We start from the raw sequence: 15211 nt of genomic DNA on the forward strand, positions 1-15211 counted from the left end.
TTAATCGCTGGCATGCGATTACGTTTAATTAATTTAAAACATTAATCGTTAATCCAATTAAAAATAAAATCTGATTAATTTGTCTAGTTTGTCCGAGTTTGAAACTAAACACCAGTTATAGTTATTATTTTGTGTTTTACGCTTATAAAAAGCACATGATATAAAAAAATTATAATTATTGTTATTAGTAATACATAAACTGGGAACTTTTACAAACCTAGTTTGTAAAACGTTTGTTGGTATACATATATCTTAATGAAAATGCACACCAAATTGCTTAGATTGATGAGGAAGCCCGACTTAGCCATACCGGATTAACATGCTATGTGTGCACAGGGAAATTCCAGCATAACTGAATTAATCACCAAACGTACTTGATCAAATTAAGAGTTAATGTCTAAAGATTAATTTTTTAATCGCGGTTACCATTAACTGTTTAGTCAGATTAAAATTAATCATGATTAACTGTAATCAGATTGAATTTAATCGAATTAACTAACTAATTAAAACATCAATCCATTAATGCCATCATTGATTTCACATACATATCACTATACCAAGTTTCAGTTCCCTCCCACAAATACTTCCAGAGATATGTATGTAATATGAAAATTCCAATTTGCATGGGAGGGGCCTTGAGTTATCGGACTTACTTTCAGTCTAAGACCATCCTTCCGAAATCCGTAGTAAGTGTACTAAATTTCGTTCTGATCGGAAAACGGGTTAAGGAAGTAGCCTATTTTTCAATCCAGGTCATAAACCACCTTTGAACAAAATTTCATTTTCAAACAGGTAACAATTCTTAAAAAAGTAGCCTATTTTCCAGTCTAGGTCATAGCTATCTGTGTGCAAACTTTCATGCAAATCAGTTCAGTCATTTACGCGTATTAATTTAATTAAACTTTCCTAATACGTGATAACTCTTAAAATAGTAGCCTATTTTCCAACATAGGTCATAAGCTATCTCTGTACGAAATGTCATGCAAATCTGTTCAGTCGTTTGGGCGTATTAATTTAATTAAAACTTTTTTAACAGGTGGCATCTCTTCCAAAAAATTAGCCTATTTTCCACTGTAGGTGATAAGCTATCTGCTTGCAAAATTTCATGCAAATCCGTTCAGACTTTTCCGCGTATTAATTTAATTAAACTTTTTTAGCAGGTGGTAACTCTTAAAAAAGGTGGCCTATTTTTCAACCCAGCTCATAAGCTATCTGTGTGAAAACTTCCATGCAAATCAGTTCACTCATTTCCGCGTATTAATTAAATTAAACATTTCTAACAGGTGGCAACTCCTAAAAAGTAGCCTACTTTCTAACCCAGGTCATAAGCTATATGTGTGCAAAATTTCATGCAAATCCATTCAGTCGTTCCCGCATATTAAATAAATTAAACTTTTTTGACACGTGGTAACTCTTAAAAAAATAGCCTATTATCCAATCTGGCCCATAAGCTATCTGCGTACCAAATTTCATGCAAATCCGTTCAGTCGTTTCCGCGTGATGATTTCCCAAACATCCAAACATACAAACTTTCACATTTATAATATTAGTAAGATTCCAAGAATAAATTAAGCTGAATCGTTTAAAATAAGTTTCGAAGGGATACGGGATCACGTTCGAGTGTTATTGAGATTTCAACATATATAGTACGGGGATTAGTGACAAGGTCCCTATAAAGCTCTCTTGAGGCATTTGCTACAGTAATGAGAAGTGGTATTTTATCAAGGCCAGGTTTCTAAATTTGATTTGGAAATATTAGGCACCTCCAAGAAGGTTACACGTTCACGCGTCGTATACCTGGAACCATTTTAAGGTAAACTTAGAGGGATTGATATGTTTCGTATATCTAGCGCGCAGACGAGATTTTATAATTTCATAGATTAAACGGCCTAAATACCTTAACTCGCTTAAAAAATAACGAGCTATAACGAAATGGGCACAGCAATAAAATCTAACATCATTAAATTATTTTTCATATTTGTATAAAAGCGCGGGGTGAAACCCGCGGGTATAAGCTAGTACATGTATAAATTCTTTTCAAAAATGCAAGTAACTTGTAATTTCTTCTAAAATTGTACAAGGTCCCTAGGGACCTTGTCACTAATCCCCGTACTATATATGTTGAAATCTCAATAACACTCGAACGTGATCCCGTATCCCTTCGAAACTTATTTTAAACGATTCAGCTTAATTTATTCTTGCAATACATGTATAAATTCTTTTCAAAAATGCATTGAACAAAAAGATATAGGCACATGAAATACGAAAAGGTCCCTAGGGACCTTCTCACAAATCGAAGGGTTAAATGCCATTTAACTTTCGTTGGGTTTCAGATCAACTTCGTTTAAATATGCTAAGCAATTGGCAGCACCGCTGCTTGTTCCTTGAAACTGTTGTTGCATTTGCTTGTTTATTTACATTTTATGCTGAACAGCTGATTGTTTTTTTCGTGGGATCAATCAATCTTGGTTGTGTGGTACAAACACATTGTTGCGTATCGCATATTTAAATAGCCGATATTGGCCATTTAAGTGCAGATTAAATGTATGATCTTAAAATGAATAGTAGAAGTTAATCAACAATCTCTACTTAAATAGGCCATCTGAAATTGGGCCTTTGCGGCAATCAAAAATTTGTGTGGGCCTCTGCACACTGGACTGCTCAGTCCGCCTAAAACCGGTTTTTTGTGGATAAGAGTGGGAAGAGAGTTCGGGCCTCCGCATACTGGACTGCTCAGTCTGCCTAAAACCTGTTTTGTGTGGATAAGAGGGGAAAGAGAGTTCGAGTTTACCTCGCTCATTTCAGTCCGCGAAAATCGCGGATTGACGGTGGACTGACACGCACACATAGATAACATGTTTTCTATTTCGTTTTGTTTGCATGTGCCACATGCACTAACACAATCATGCGTAGTTCATGTATACAAAACTGAAACCTGTTTTCAGCCGACTGCCCAGTCCAGTGTGCGTTCGAGTGGTGGACTGCTCAGTCCGACTGAGCAGGCTAGTGTGCTCAGGCCCTTCGAGTTTACCTCGCTCATTTCAGTCCGCGGATTGACAGTGGACTAACACGCACACATAGACAACATGTTTCCAATTTGGTTTTGGTGCATGTGCCACATGCACTAACACAATCATGCATAGTTCATGTATACAAAACTGAAACCTGTTTTCGGCCGACTGCCCAGTCCAGTGTGCGTTTGAGTGGTGTCCGACAGAGCAGTCCGACAGAGCAGGCTAGTGTGTCAGGCCCTGTAAGTGTATTGTAGTTTCGGTCATTCGAGTTTTGCAGGGGACTGATGCTTTGTATTTTGCCGTTTCAGAGAATGGTCGGTTTCACATTGGAACATTTCTGCAACGAGAACGGTGAGGTAAAGTTTCTCAAAAAGTTGTTCCCATGAACGAAAGACACAAGTTCACGTAAGAACAAGAGAGTGAAAAAATTAGATTTTTTCAGCGGGTTCTACGCCATCATGTTTCACTGGAAAACGAGCGAAAATTAAATAAAGCAAAGAAAACAACGAAAACCAAAATTAGCCAATATTATTGTCAGCTACTTTAAACACACAATTCAGGTAAAATGATGCTTTAAAATGTGTTGTCATGTTGATTTAACTCCTCTTTACTTACATAAAAGTGTAAAATAGTGGTGATTGCATGGGCGTAGCCAGGTAGGGGCAGGGGGGTGCTCGAGCCCCCCCCCCCCCTAACTTTCAAATTTTCCTTATACATATATAAAATAGTACCCTGAAATGCCAGCTTAGGGTAGAGCCCCCCTCCCCCTCTCAGCTGACGAACCCGATTTCGCAAACTTTTTTCTCAAACCCAGTTACAAATACAACACCGCGTTCTTTCGTTTTCTTGTATTTTTTTGGTTCATGAGTTTTTTCAGCTTCGACCCAGTGTGCGGACTATACCACTTTTGTGGTAGATCTTTACTTTTTTTTGCTAAATTTCTACCACATCTACCACCGTAAGCTTAAAATCTACCATATTTTACAATTTTGCTCATTTTACAATGTGGATGATTTTCTGTTGATTTGGTGTAATATCGTGAATTAGACCATTATGAATACGACATTGGCTCTAATTTTTGCATTCTATTTTCTAATTTATTTATTTATTTTTGCAAGACGCGCCAAATTTGCTAGGTGCTAGGATCAGTGAATTGATGTAATTCAGCTGCGAAATCAATAGCTTTAGACGGGAGTACACAAAATGGACAAATTATTGAAAACGGGGCATTGCAACGTGACGGGTGGGACATTATAACTCGTTAATGCTCAAACTTTAAATAATTTCTCGAAATCTTAACACTTGAAGTCAGATATCAGATTATTACAAAACTAATAAAGTATAAAATTTAATTATATAACTTACCGGAAAATTGACATTTTCCAAAAGTGGCGGATGATGGATTCGTTTCCCAATTTTAGACCAATTATAAATATTTCTTTCAAAGCGCTTTTCTCGTATGTAGCTAATAGAATGTTAAGGCTAGGGCTGCCAGACGTCCCGGTTTTCCCGGACATGTCCCGGTTTTAGACTATTTGTCCCGGTGTCCCGGTCCAACCTTATGTCCCGGGTTTCGTTTAAGTGTCCCGGTTTTCGATTTGATTGCACAAATTTTAAATAAAAATGACTACACTGAGAGAAAAAACGCGTTGTAATATTAAGAAAAATTTTATGAATTCACTGGGGGAAATAACGCATAGTAAATATGAATATTTTTTATTTGATTATCGTTTTAAAATTTTCGTATTTAAAAACAATACTTGCACACCTCGCACACGTGGTGTTGAATTTCTTTCCTAATGAGAGGAGCCACTTCACTTCCTGGGGAAGGACGATGCTGGTTTTGTTTACGAACCCGTTTTCGTTGATGCTTATGTCTAGTTTTCGCATTCTTTCCTGTTTTATTTTCTCAATTTTAGAGATGAGAGTTGATTCTTTCTCCTTCGCCATCTTATGACATAAAAGGTTTAGTTTTTGTATGAACTTGATAAACTCCGATTCACTTAATGTGCGCTTTAGTTGAATTTCTGTGTGATGCAAATTATTTTTTGCTGCTCTAATACTCATGTTTGTTTGTGTTATTTCTATGTTCAGCATTTTCATGAGGAAGATTAGTTTGGTTTTTTTTCTATTTTCTGTTTTATATTTTGGGATGTGCTATTTATTGTTGTGTTTTTAACCGAGTTTGTCCGATGTTTGGGAGTCAGCTCATATTTCTTGCATTCTAACAAGACTTTTAGTTGCTCGATCTGCTTGGGTAATTTCTGTTTTTGGTTGCTATAATACTTTAACCTTGTGCATGTGTGTTTTCTGTTTTGTAGGAGCTTTCACAGGAGAGAATGCGTATATTGGCATGAAATATAATAAAATTATAAAACCGATCGCCATCAGCGCAACTTTTTAAAATGAATCTTCCAACATATAACACAAATTGCCTGTATTCGGTGGATTTCCAATTTCCGATGTCATCCAAATTCCTGCACACTCTTCCGAATTCAGCTGACACCCAAGCGGAAACGTTAAACTTTTCATTCATTTGATGCACGTTTCAGCTTTTCATCAATAGATGTAGTAGTTTTTTGACGACTCCCAAATCAACAAGATTCTTAAAATTTCGCTACTTTCTTTTAAAAACGGAAAAGAATCAGATTCAAAACCCTTTTGAATTACAATATACATAAACTGTCCTCCACAAATGGTCTGAATTTGTGTTTTTTTTCTTTGTTTGTTAGGAAAAGAGTTTTCGCAGACAGTGGCAAATCCTTAACACCGATTTTCGAAGAACCCAAACCAAGGAACTCAACGATGCCTGCGAGATATTATTTTAGATAATATATATTGGTATAATAAAATCCCTTTTTTTATTATACATATTAATATACTTTATGTGGATAAATTTTGAGAAAAATCATTTAATAGAAAAATATATATATTCTTTGAAAAAAAAATAAATTTACCAAGTAAGGGGGGCTGAACACCTTTTGCAGGGAACACCTTTCTGCGTAGGCGGCCTTCGGCCACACATAGGGATTATAACCCTCAGACAGTAGAATTCTACTTTCTGTGTTGCAAAAGAAGGGGGGGCCGAACACCTTTTGCAGAGAACACCTTTCTGCGTAGGCGGCCTTCGGCCACACATAGGGATTATAACCCTCAGACAGTAGAATTCTACTTTCTGTGTTGCAAAAGAAGGGGGGGCCGAACACCTTTTGCAGAGAACACCTTTCTGCGTAGGCGGCCTTCGGCCACACATAGGGATTATAACCCTCAGACAGTAGAATTCTACTTTCTGTGTTGCAAAAGAAGGGGGGGCCGAACACCTTTTGCAGAGAACACCTTTCTGCGTAGGCGGACTTCGGCCGCACTAAAGGATTATAACCCTCAGACAGTAGAATTCTCCTTTCTATGTTTTCAAAGAAGGGGGGCTGAACACCTTTGGCAGAGAACACCTTTATGCATAGGCGGACTTCGGCCGCACTTATGGATTATAACCCTCAGGCAGTAGAATTCTCCTTTCTGTGTTGCCAAAGAAGGGGGCTGAACACCTTTTGCAGATAACACCTTTCTGCGTAGGAGGCCTTCGGCCGCACTAAGGGATTATAACCCTCAGGCAGTAGAATTCTCCTTTCTGTGTTGCCAAAGAAGGGGGCTGAACACCTTTTGCAGATAACACCTTTCTGCGTAGGAGGCCTTCGGCCGCACTAAGGGATTATAACCCTCAGGCAGTGGAATTCTCCTCTCTGAATTGCCCAAGAAGGAGGGCTGAACACCTTTTGCAGATTTCTGCGTAGGCGGCCTTCGGCCGCACTAAGGGATTATAACCCTCAGGCAGTAGAATTCTCCTTTCTGTGTTGCCAAAGAAGGGGGGCTGAACACCTTTTGCAGAGAACACCTTTCTGCGTAGGCGGACTTCGGCCGCACTTATGGATTATAACCCTCAGGCAGTAGAATTCTCCTTTCTGTGTTGTCAAAGAAGGGGGGCTGAACACCTTTTGCAGAGAACACCTTTCTGCGTAGGCGGACTTCGGCCGCACTTATGGATTATAACCCTCAGGCAAGAATTCTCCTTTCTGTGTTGCCAAAGAAGGGGGCTGAACACCTTTTGCAGAGAGCACCTTTCTGCGTAGGCGGCCTTCGGCCGCACTTAGGGATTATAACTCTCAGGCAGTAGAATTCTCCTTTCTGTATTACCAAAGAAAACGGTGGAAGTATTTTTGCGCAGAACTTCTTTCTGCCGCAGTCGTCCCGCTCACTATCATAAGCATCAGTATGGTGATTTCTCCCTTCATGAACACCAGTAGAACAAAATTACTTACGGTATTTAAATCTAACTATGTGTCAAACTTTCTGAAACGGGCCACTAAAAATTAAGTAGTAGAATTTCAAATATGTTTTGACAGATATTCAAAGGTCTATATGTGAAAATTAATGTCTTAAAATATTTTTTGAAAATTTCAATTTTTCAAAAATTTATGCATAAATGAATTTTTGACCTTCTTTTCATCAATTTTATATATTAATTGCTATATTTCCGTAAATATTAAATGAAAAATAACCAAATTTTAATGGTGTATTCAGAAAAAGTAGGAGAATCGAAAAAAACTTCATACTGGAAAAATTAAATTTTTTAATAGTATTAAATAATATTAAATTTCGCAATAAAAAATTAACAATATAACAGACTTCTCCTTGTGTTAAACAAAAAAAAATTTACGATCTTATTCTATAAAGTATACACTAACCATTCGTGCACAAATATTTTAGTGCACTCTATCCTATAACAATTAATTTTTACCAAAAAAAACCGACTTAAAAAAATATATATATAGATCTATATATTTCTTGATTCAATGATCGGATCTAAACCAAATTAGTATGGGACCACCTCTGAGACACTACCTTTCCGTTGCAGAAAGACATGAGGGGCATAATGTCCGCCAGATTGGTATGAAGGTCATCTCCATCTGAAAGACATACGTATGTACATATATAAAAAAATAACTTCAATTAAAAACATAGGATATGCAAAAGTGTAAAATAATAAATTACGTTTTCTTCCAGCCTGTCTAATCGTGATTGCAAGCTACATTTCTTTTGAAATATGACCTCCAACATGTCCAATATTTCTGTAAAAATAAAGAGTTTCAATACAATGTTTTAAGACGTGTTTTAATATGTGTTTACCTTTATTGGAGCTAGAAGCCGTCGTCGAATTGACAGCGATCGAGGCACATTGGCTTGGCTGCGAATTTAATACTAAAAGTAGTTATTAATTTAAAAATTAACATACGTACTTGTACTAATTTGAATATTAATTTACATTGTGAGTTGAAATCAGTTGATAGCAATTTTTTTTTTTATTCCTCCCTTCGGTGTAGATGTGGCCGGAGGAGATTCCTCAAATAAGTTCTCAGTGTCCATGTGGTCCATTTTCTTAAAAAAATAATGCCATGCAGTGGCGTATCCAGGATTTGGCGAAGTGGGGGATTAAAAAAATTTACATCGATAACTTAAAATTGTGATACACAATGGCTAGAGGCGTCGCCTGTGGGTATTCTTTCATATATGTATATATGTGCCATTTTTACCGGTATATATGTGGCAACCCTAAACTGCCACTCTCATCTGACGGTTGAAGAATAGACGAACGACAATTGAACGAAAGAGACGAGGACAATGACGCTACAGCGAACAACGGACAGTTGAAGTTAAAAGCCGGCGCGCGACACATCAAATACATGAATAAAATCTAAAATTACTTAAGATTAATTTTAAAGTCTAAATTACTTATTTCTAATAAATGTACAACTAAATTACAAAGTTTTAATAAACATTTAATAAAACTAAAAGACTCGTCTCCTAATTCTACAAGTGGTGTCAGGCGTGGATCAAATCCTGCCAAGAGTGCGCGAGCGGTTGTGTAAATTTGTGTTAAAGCACAATAAGAGTGGCAGCAACCACTAAACGCCAAATATATAAGTGGGTGGTACTAATAGCTTTATGCAAAATATCGCGGAAAACTTAAGCGAAATTACTAGTTTCGGCGCTAAATAAGAGCGCAGACGAACACTGCTACGCTAGTGAAGCAGTGGACGGAAAAATCGTTCGTGCAAATCGAAGCATCCACTGTACTAAAAGTGCCTTTAAGCGTGGACTATTAGTGTCGTAGCCAGAAGTGGCGTAAAATTTTACTTTTTAAAGTCCCTGTGACTGTACTTAACAGTTGGTGAAGTGACTGGTGGCGTCTGTTAGAAGTACCGCTATCCCAGGCCGTTAGAAACGCCGAGTCAATCGCATCAAGAGCAAAATAAACGGTTGACAGCAGTCTGTGAACAGCAAAGAGCGCAAGTTAAAGTCAGTGCGCACTACGGAGAGCGCTTTCATATATCATTGTGAGCGGCAGAAAGCGCAAGTGATAGTGTGCGCAGCGTTGAGCGCGCTTATATAGCATTGTGCGCAGCAGAAAGTGCAAGTGATAGACTTTTTGAGCGGGAGAGAGCGCGGTAACAGTTTGGTTAGTGCAGAGTAGATGCGCTAGCAGTTGGCGAAAACAGGCCAAGCAATTATACCACGCGTAGTGCAGAGTAGATGCACTTGTGTCTGTGTTACGAGCAGCGCAGAGCAGATGCGCTAGCAGTTGGACACCAAGGCGAAGTCGAAGGCGATTATTCACGAACAAGGGCAGAGTAGATGTGCTTGTGAGTGTATTACTAGCAGTGCAGAGCAGATGCACTAGCGGTTGGCGAAATAACGCGAAGTACACATATTATAAGCAGTGCAGAGCAGATGCACTTGTGTTTGGCGAAAGGCGAAATCAAGAACGAGCAAAAGAGAGAACACTGATGATAAAGCAGCTTTAAACAACTCGTCGGTGCGTTAATTGAATAAGAAAGCGGAAGGAGTAAGACACTAGTTTTAACATAAGTATACGAAGTTGCAAAAGCAAAAACAGGTATGAGTTTAATTAGATAGAGCGAGAAGTATATATGTACATTGCGAAATAAAAATCAAATAAAAATCTGATTGGAAAATTGTTAAAACAAAACAGGAAGAAACAGACGAAGTAGTAGCGAGAAAAGTATAACTTTGTTTACGAATTTCAAATCAAAGTAAAGCAATTTCTAGTAAGAATTTCGGTTGAATCTATTGATGTGAAAATTGAAGCAATTACTGCAATTAATATCTAATTTCAACTAATCGTCTTATTGATTAGCATAGTAACACGTTGTAAAGCCTGGTGTGGTTGAATTTTTGAACACCGACTTAACATAATCCTTTAAATTGAGTATTTAAGTATTTTATAAACTTGTAACTTTTATTGCATTGAACACTGTATATTTGCATTTGACATGGACAGGGAACAAATTTTTGCACTAACAGTGAACGGTTTAAAAGAAAAACTGGGGGAATTGGGACTATCGACAAACGGACGGAAATCTACACTACAGGACAGATTGTGCGAGCACTTCGGCCTCACTATAGGCGACGATGATGGCTCTGTCAGAGATAGCGATTCCGCGCAAAGTAGCGTGGTAGCGGTGGCGGGTGTGGGGCGTCCAGTTTTCACTTTACGAGATATTGAGGGATCGCTTTCGACGTTTAGTTGTACGGGACAGCCCACAGTGGAAGAATGGCTCGACGACTTTGAGGCCAACGCCACAGCAGTGCAGTGGGGCGATTTACAGAAATGTATCTATAGTAAGCAATTATTGAAGGGGGCGGCTAAAATTTTTGTTCGCAGTCAACGCGGCATTTCTTCTTGGGGTTTGCTTAGAGAGAGTTTGAAAAAAGAGTTTGGTGTTATAGCATCATCTATCGAGGTGCACCGTGCCCTTAGAAATAGGCGCAAGCGCCCTAACGAAGATTACCGTGAGTACCATAGCCTTATGGAAATAGGTAGGCCGATAGATCTGGACGATAAAAGTCTTATCGAGTATTTTGTTGAGGGAATCCCTGACTCCAGGTCAAATAAGGCTAATTTATATCAAGCTAGTTCGATAAAAGAACTGAAGTCTCAAGTTCTTATTTATGAGAAAGTACGCTCGGGGCGTCAACCCAGTGCAAGCCTGTTTCAAAATAAACGTGAGGACGATAAGCCTGTTGGTAAAGCTCGGGGAACTGACACGAAACGTTGCTATAGGTGCGGGGAGCTAGGTCATCTGGCCAATACTTGTCAACGGCCACGACAATCAACGTGTTTCGGGTGTAACCAGCCAAGACATCGCATTGTGGATTGTCCTAAGAAGAAACCGCTTGTCAAGAACGAAGGTGCTAGGGTGAATACGCTAGAGGCGATGCGTATTGCTTCCATTGGCTGTGTAGTTTTCAAGGACTTATCCATTCATGATTTTACATTTTCGGCATTGTTAGATACGAGTTGTGACCTGTGCCTTTTGCGCTACGATGTGCTTATGATGTTAAGGGAAATTGAGTTGTCCAACGAAGTACATCAGTTGAGAGGTATAGGTAATAGCATTCTCACTACAATTGGTAGTTTCACGATTAAGGTTAACGTAGATGGAATCGAATTAGACATAACATTCCATGTCGTCCGCGAGCGTGATATCGTATACCAGGCAATAATAGGTAATAACGTTTTGAAGCAGGTTGACTTAATTATCACGGAAGACAACGTCGAGTTTAGGCAGAAAAATAAGAGCGAACTACTTTCAGATACCGTGCAACAAGCGCCTAAAGCCAAAATAACTATTTTAGAGGAATTTCAAGATTTGTGCTTGACGCAGAGCCGTGTTCAAAAAAGATGTACTATGTTGATTTGTCACATCTCAGTGGTGGGCAAGCAAGGGTGGTAGAAAGCGTTATCGAAGCGTATTCGCCTAAGAAACTGCACGACTCTCCAGTCGCCATGAAGATTTGCTTGACTGATGACACTCCGGTATTCCAAGGGCCGAGGCGTATGTCGTATTCTGATAGGTGCGTCGTCGATAAACAAATTTCGGAATGGTTGAAAGAAGGCATTATCCTTCCTAGTGCCTCCGAATATGCGTCGCCAATCGTACTAGTGGCAAAGAAGGATGGGAGCAAGAGACTATGTTGCGACTATCGTCGCCTTAATGAAAAAATAATGAGAGATAATTTTCCGATGCCACTCATGGATGACGTCGTGGAAAGGTTGCAAGGGGCACGAGTCTTCACCACTTTAGACTTCAGGAATGGGTTCTTTCATGTTCCGATTGAAGAGAGATCTCGGAAGTACACATCATTTGTTACCCATCAAGGTCAGTATGAGTTTGCGTTCGTCCCTTTCGGTATTTCTAATTCCCCAGCAGTGTTCACGCGGTTCATTTTTGCGGTATTCAGGGATTTAGTAAGGGACGGCATCGTTGTAGCATACATGGACGACCTTGTAATTCCATCCATCGATATAGAGGAAGGTATAGACAAGTTAAAAGCGGTGTTGGTTAGGGCAGCGGAATATAATTTACGTATTAAATGGGAAAAATGCCAATTCCTGAAAACCAAAGTCGATTTCTTAGGCTACATTATCGAGAATGGTACAATAAGACCATCGGAGGCCAAGACGCAGGCCGTCAAAACATTTCCAATGCCCATCGATAAAAAAGGGGTACAGAGGTTTCTGGGACTCACGTCTTATTTCCGTCGGTTTATCGAAGGCTATGCAGTGATCGCCAAACCACTGTCTGACCTTTTACGTAAAGACGCAAAGTTTGTATTTAAAGAGGAGCAGCATGCAGCGTTCCGACAATTAATAGCCGTATTAGTCAGTGCACCAGTTTTGCGACTGTACAATCCAAAGGCACTTACCGAAGTGCATACAGACGCATCGATGCACGGTTATGGAGCTGTCCTTTTGCAGAAAGATAGTGAGGACCAGCAACTGCATCCGATTCAGTGCATGAGCCGAAAGACTAAACCAGTAGAGGAGAAGTACCACTCCTATGAATTGGAAGTTTTAGCGATAGTCGAGGCGCTCAAGAAATGGAGGGTGTATTTGCTAGGAATAGGCTGAAAATCGTCACTGATTGTAATGCGTTTACAATGATGATGAGGAAGAGAGATGTTCCGGTAAGGGTATCACGTTGGGCGATGATGTTACAAGACTACGACTACGAAATCGAACATAGGAGCGGGTCGAAGATGCGTCACGTCGACGCATTAAGTAGAGTGGCATGCCTTTTATTGGAAGATTCCCTGATTCACCAGCTTAAGGAGGCGCAGCAACAAGATGCCTGGGTACGGGCGGTATGCAAGGTTTTGGAAAAAGACGAATACGAAGATTTCTATATGAAACACAACTTACTTTACAAGGACCCGATTAAAGAGCTGATAGTGGTGCCATCACTCATGGAGGAGGAGATCGTGCGTATGGCGCACAAACAGGGACACTTTTCGCCAAAAAAGACCCAGGAAGCAGTCGAAAAAACATTTTTTATACCGCAGCTGAGTACAAAAGCAGTAAAAATCGTCAGAAGTTGTGTAAAATGCATAGTTACCAACTCCAAAGGGGGTAAAAGAGAAGGGTTTTTAAATCCTATAGATAAAGAAGATCAGCCGCTATGTACGCTACATTTGGACCACGTTGGTCCGATGGAGCAAACAAAGAAGCAGTACAATTATATTCTCGTTGTTGTTGATTCATTCTCTAAGTTCGTATGGTTGTATCCTACTAAAAATTCTGGCGCTGAGGCAGTTGTAGATCGTCTTTCGAAGCAGGCAGCAGTTTTCGGAAATCCCAGACGCGTTATCACTGACAGGGGTACTGCATTTACAGGTAATCTCTTTAAAGAATACTGCGTGAAAGAAGGTATCGAGCATTTGCTCATTGCGACGGGCGTACCGCGGGGAAACGGTCAGGTTAAGCGGATCCATCAAATCGTAGTTCCAATGGTATCGAAGTTGTGTAGCGAAGAGCCAGGTAGTTGGTACAAGCACGTAAATCGAGTGCAGCAGGTAATCAACAACACACCAACGCGTAGCACTAAGTATTCACCATTTAGAATTTTGACTGGGTTGGACATGAGGGTTGCGGCGTTGCCTGAATTCAATGAGTTAGTAGAGAGTGCGGCCATTGACGAGATGGATGTTGAACGCGAACAAATACGGCAAGAAGCCAAGCAAAACATTGAAGCGATACAAATGGAAAATCGACGCAGTTTCGATTCAGGCAGAAAAGAGGCGGTTAAGTATAATTTGAATGAACTTGTAGCCATTAAGCGAACACAGTTCGGAAGCGGGATGAGGTTAAGGCCCAAGTGCTTAGGTCCGTATAAAATTGTAAATGTGTTAGCTCATGATCGGTATGAGGTGCAGAAGGTGGGTGAATCTGAAGGTCCTAAACGCACAACAACCGTCGCCGAGTACCTTAAACGCTGGGAACCATCGTCCGAGCCGAACGATTAGTCAGGAGGGCCGAATGTGGGATTTGCATACTTAAATAAGCAACCCTAAACTGCCACTCTCATCTGACGATTGAAGAATAGACGAACGACAATTGAACGAAAGAGACGAGGACAATGACGCTACCGCGAACAGCGGACAGTTGAAGTTAAAAGCCGACGCGCGACACATCAAATACATGAATAAAAACTAAAATTACTTAAGATTAATTTTAAAGTCTAAATTACTTATTTCTAATAAATGTACAACTAAATTACAAAGTTTTCATAAACATTTAATAAAGCTAAAAGACTCGTCTCCTAATTCTACATATTTTTTTTTGTCTACTCGGTTATTCCATGGGGAATTCATGCTTTATTTAAATTTAAAAAATTAAATTACTACAACATTTTAATTAATCAGTGTGTACTCCAGTTTTGTTTTGTAGAACTTTCGTTAAACACACCAGTTTTTACACATTGAATATATCTGCATATTTATATATTTACGCGTATCTATTTACATTTATTTATGTACAAGTCTACAAAATCGTATTACTTATAAAGCGATTTTTAATCTTCGTTGCTTAACACATATTTTTTCAATTACTTCTTGTGTTGTAATCGGTACATCATTATGTACCGCTAACATCGTTAAACCATTCAGCCGGTCCTTAATTGTATAAAAAGAAGGGACAAATAAGATAGCATATTCAACAATTGAGTAGTCCACTTTCAAAGTGCGCTATGTAACTTTTTTTTTCGATTTTTAGTTTTTGATGGGTTTCATGTACACTAACAGCAGAGTGAAAAATTTTTCTATATTCTGAAAAAAATAGC

General features: G+C 39.1%; 1 protein-coding gene across 2 annotated transcripts in view; it reads right to left on the bottom strand.

Annotated features, from left to right (window-relative positions):
- The window catches only part of LOC108358298 (fez family zinc finger protein 2-like), a 131634-nt gene that overhangs the window by 4074 nt on the left and 112349 nt on the right, over window positions 1–15211 (bottom strand). The window contains exons 2-4 of one of the 2 annotated variants that reach the window (XR_001846745.1): window positions 8199–8270; window positions 8064–8140; window positions 7914–7978 (exon numbers count right to left, since the gene is read on the bottom strand). Coding sequence is in view for 1 of the 2 variants with exons in the window: in XM_017609541.1 (XP_017465030.1) it covers window positions 7910–7978; window positions 8064–8140; window positions 8199–8270 (218 nt within the window). In the remaining variant the exon portion in view is untranslated. Of the gene's footprint in view, window positions 1–7861; window positions 7979–8063; window positions 8141–8198; window positions 8271–15211 lie in introns of those variants that run through there. The other variant, XM_017609541.1, reaches the window with a different exon arrangement.

The sequence above is a fragment of the Rhagoletis zephyria genome, unplaced genomic scaffold, assembly GCF_001687245.7.
Source record: "Rhagoletis zephyria isolate East Lansing unplaced genomic scaffold, Rhagoletis_zephyria_1.1 Rzeph_scaffold_00233, whole genome shotgun sequence".
In the NCBI taxonomy this organism is placed as follows: domain Eukaryota; kingdom Metazoa; phylum Arthropoda; class Insecta; order Diptera; family Tephritidae; genus Rhagoletis; species Rhagoletis zephyria.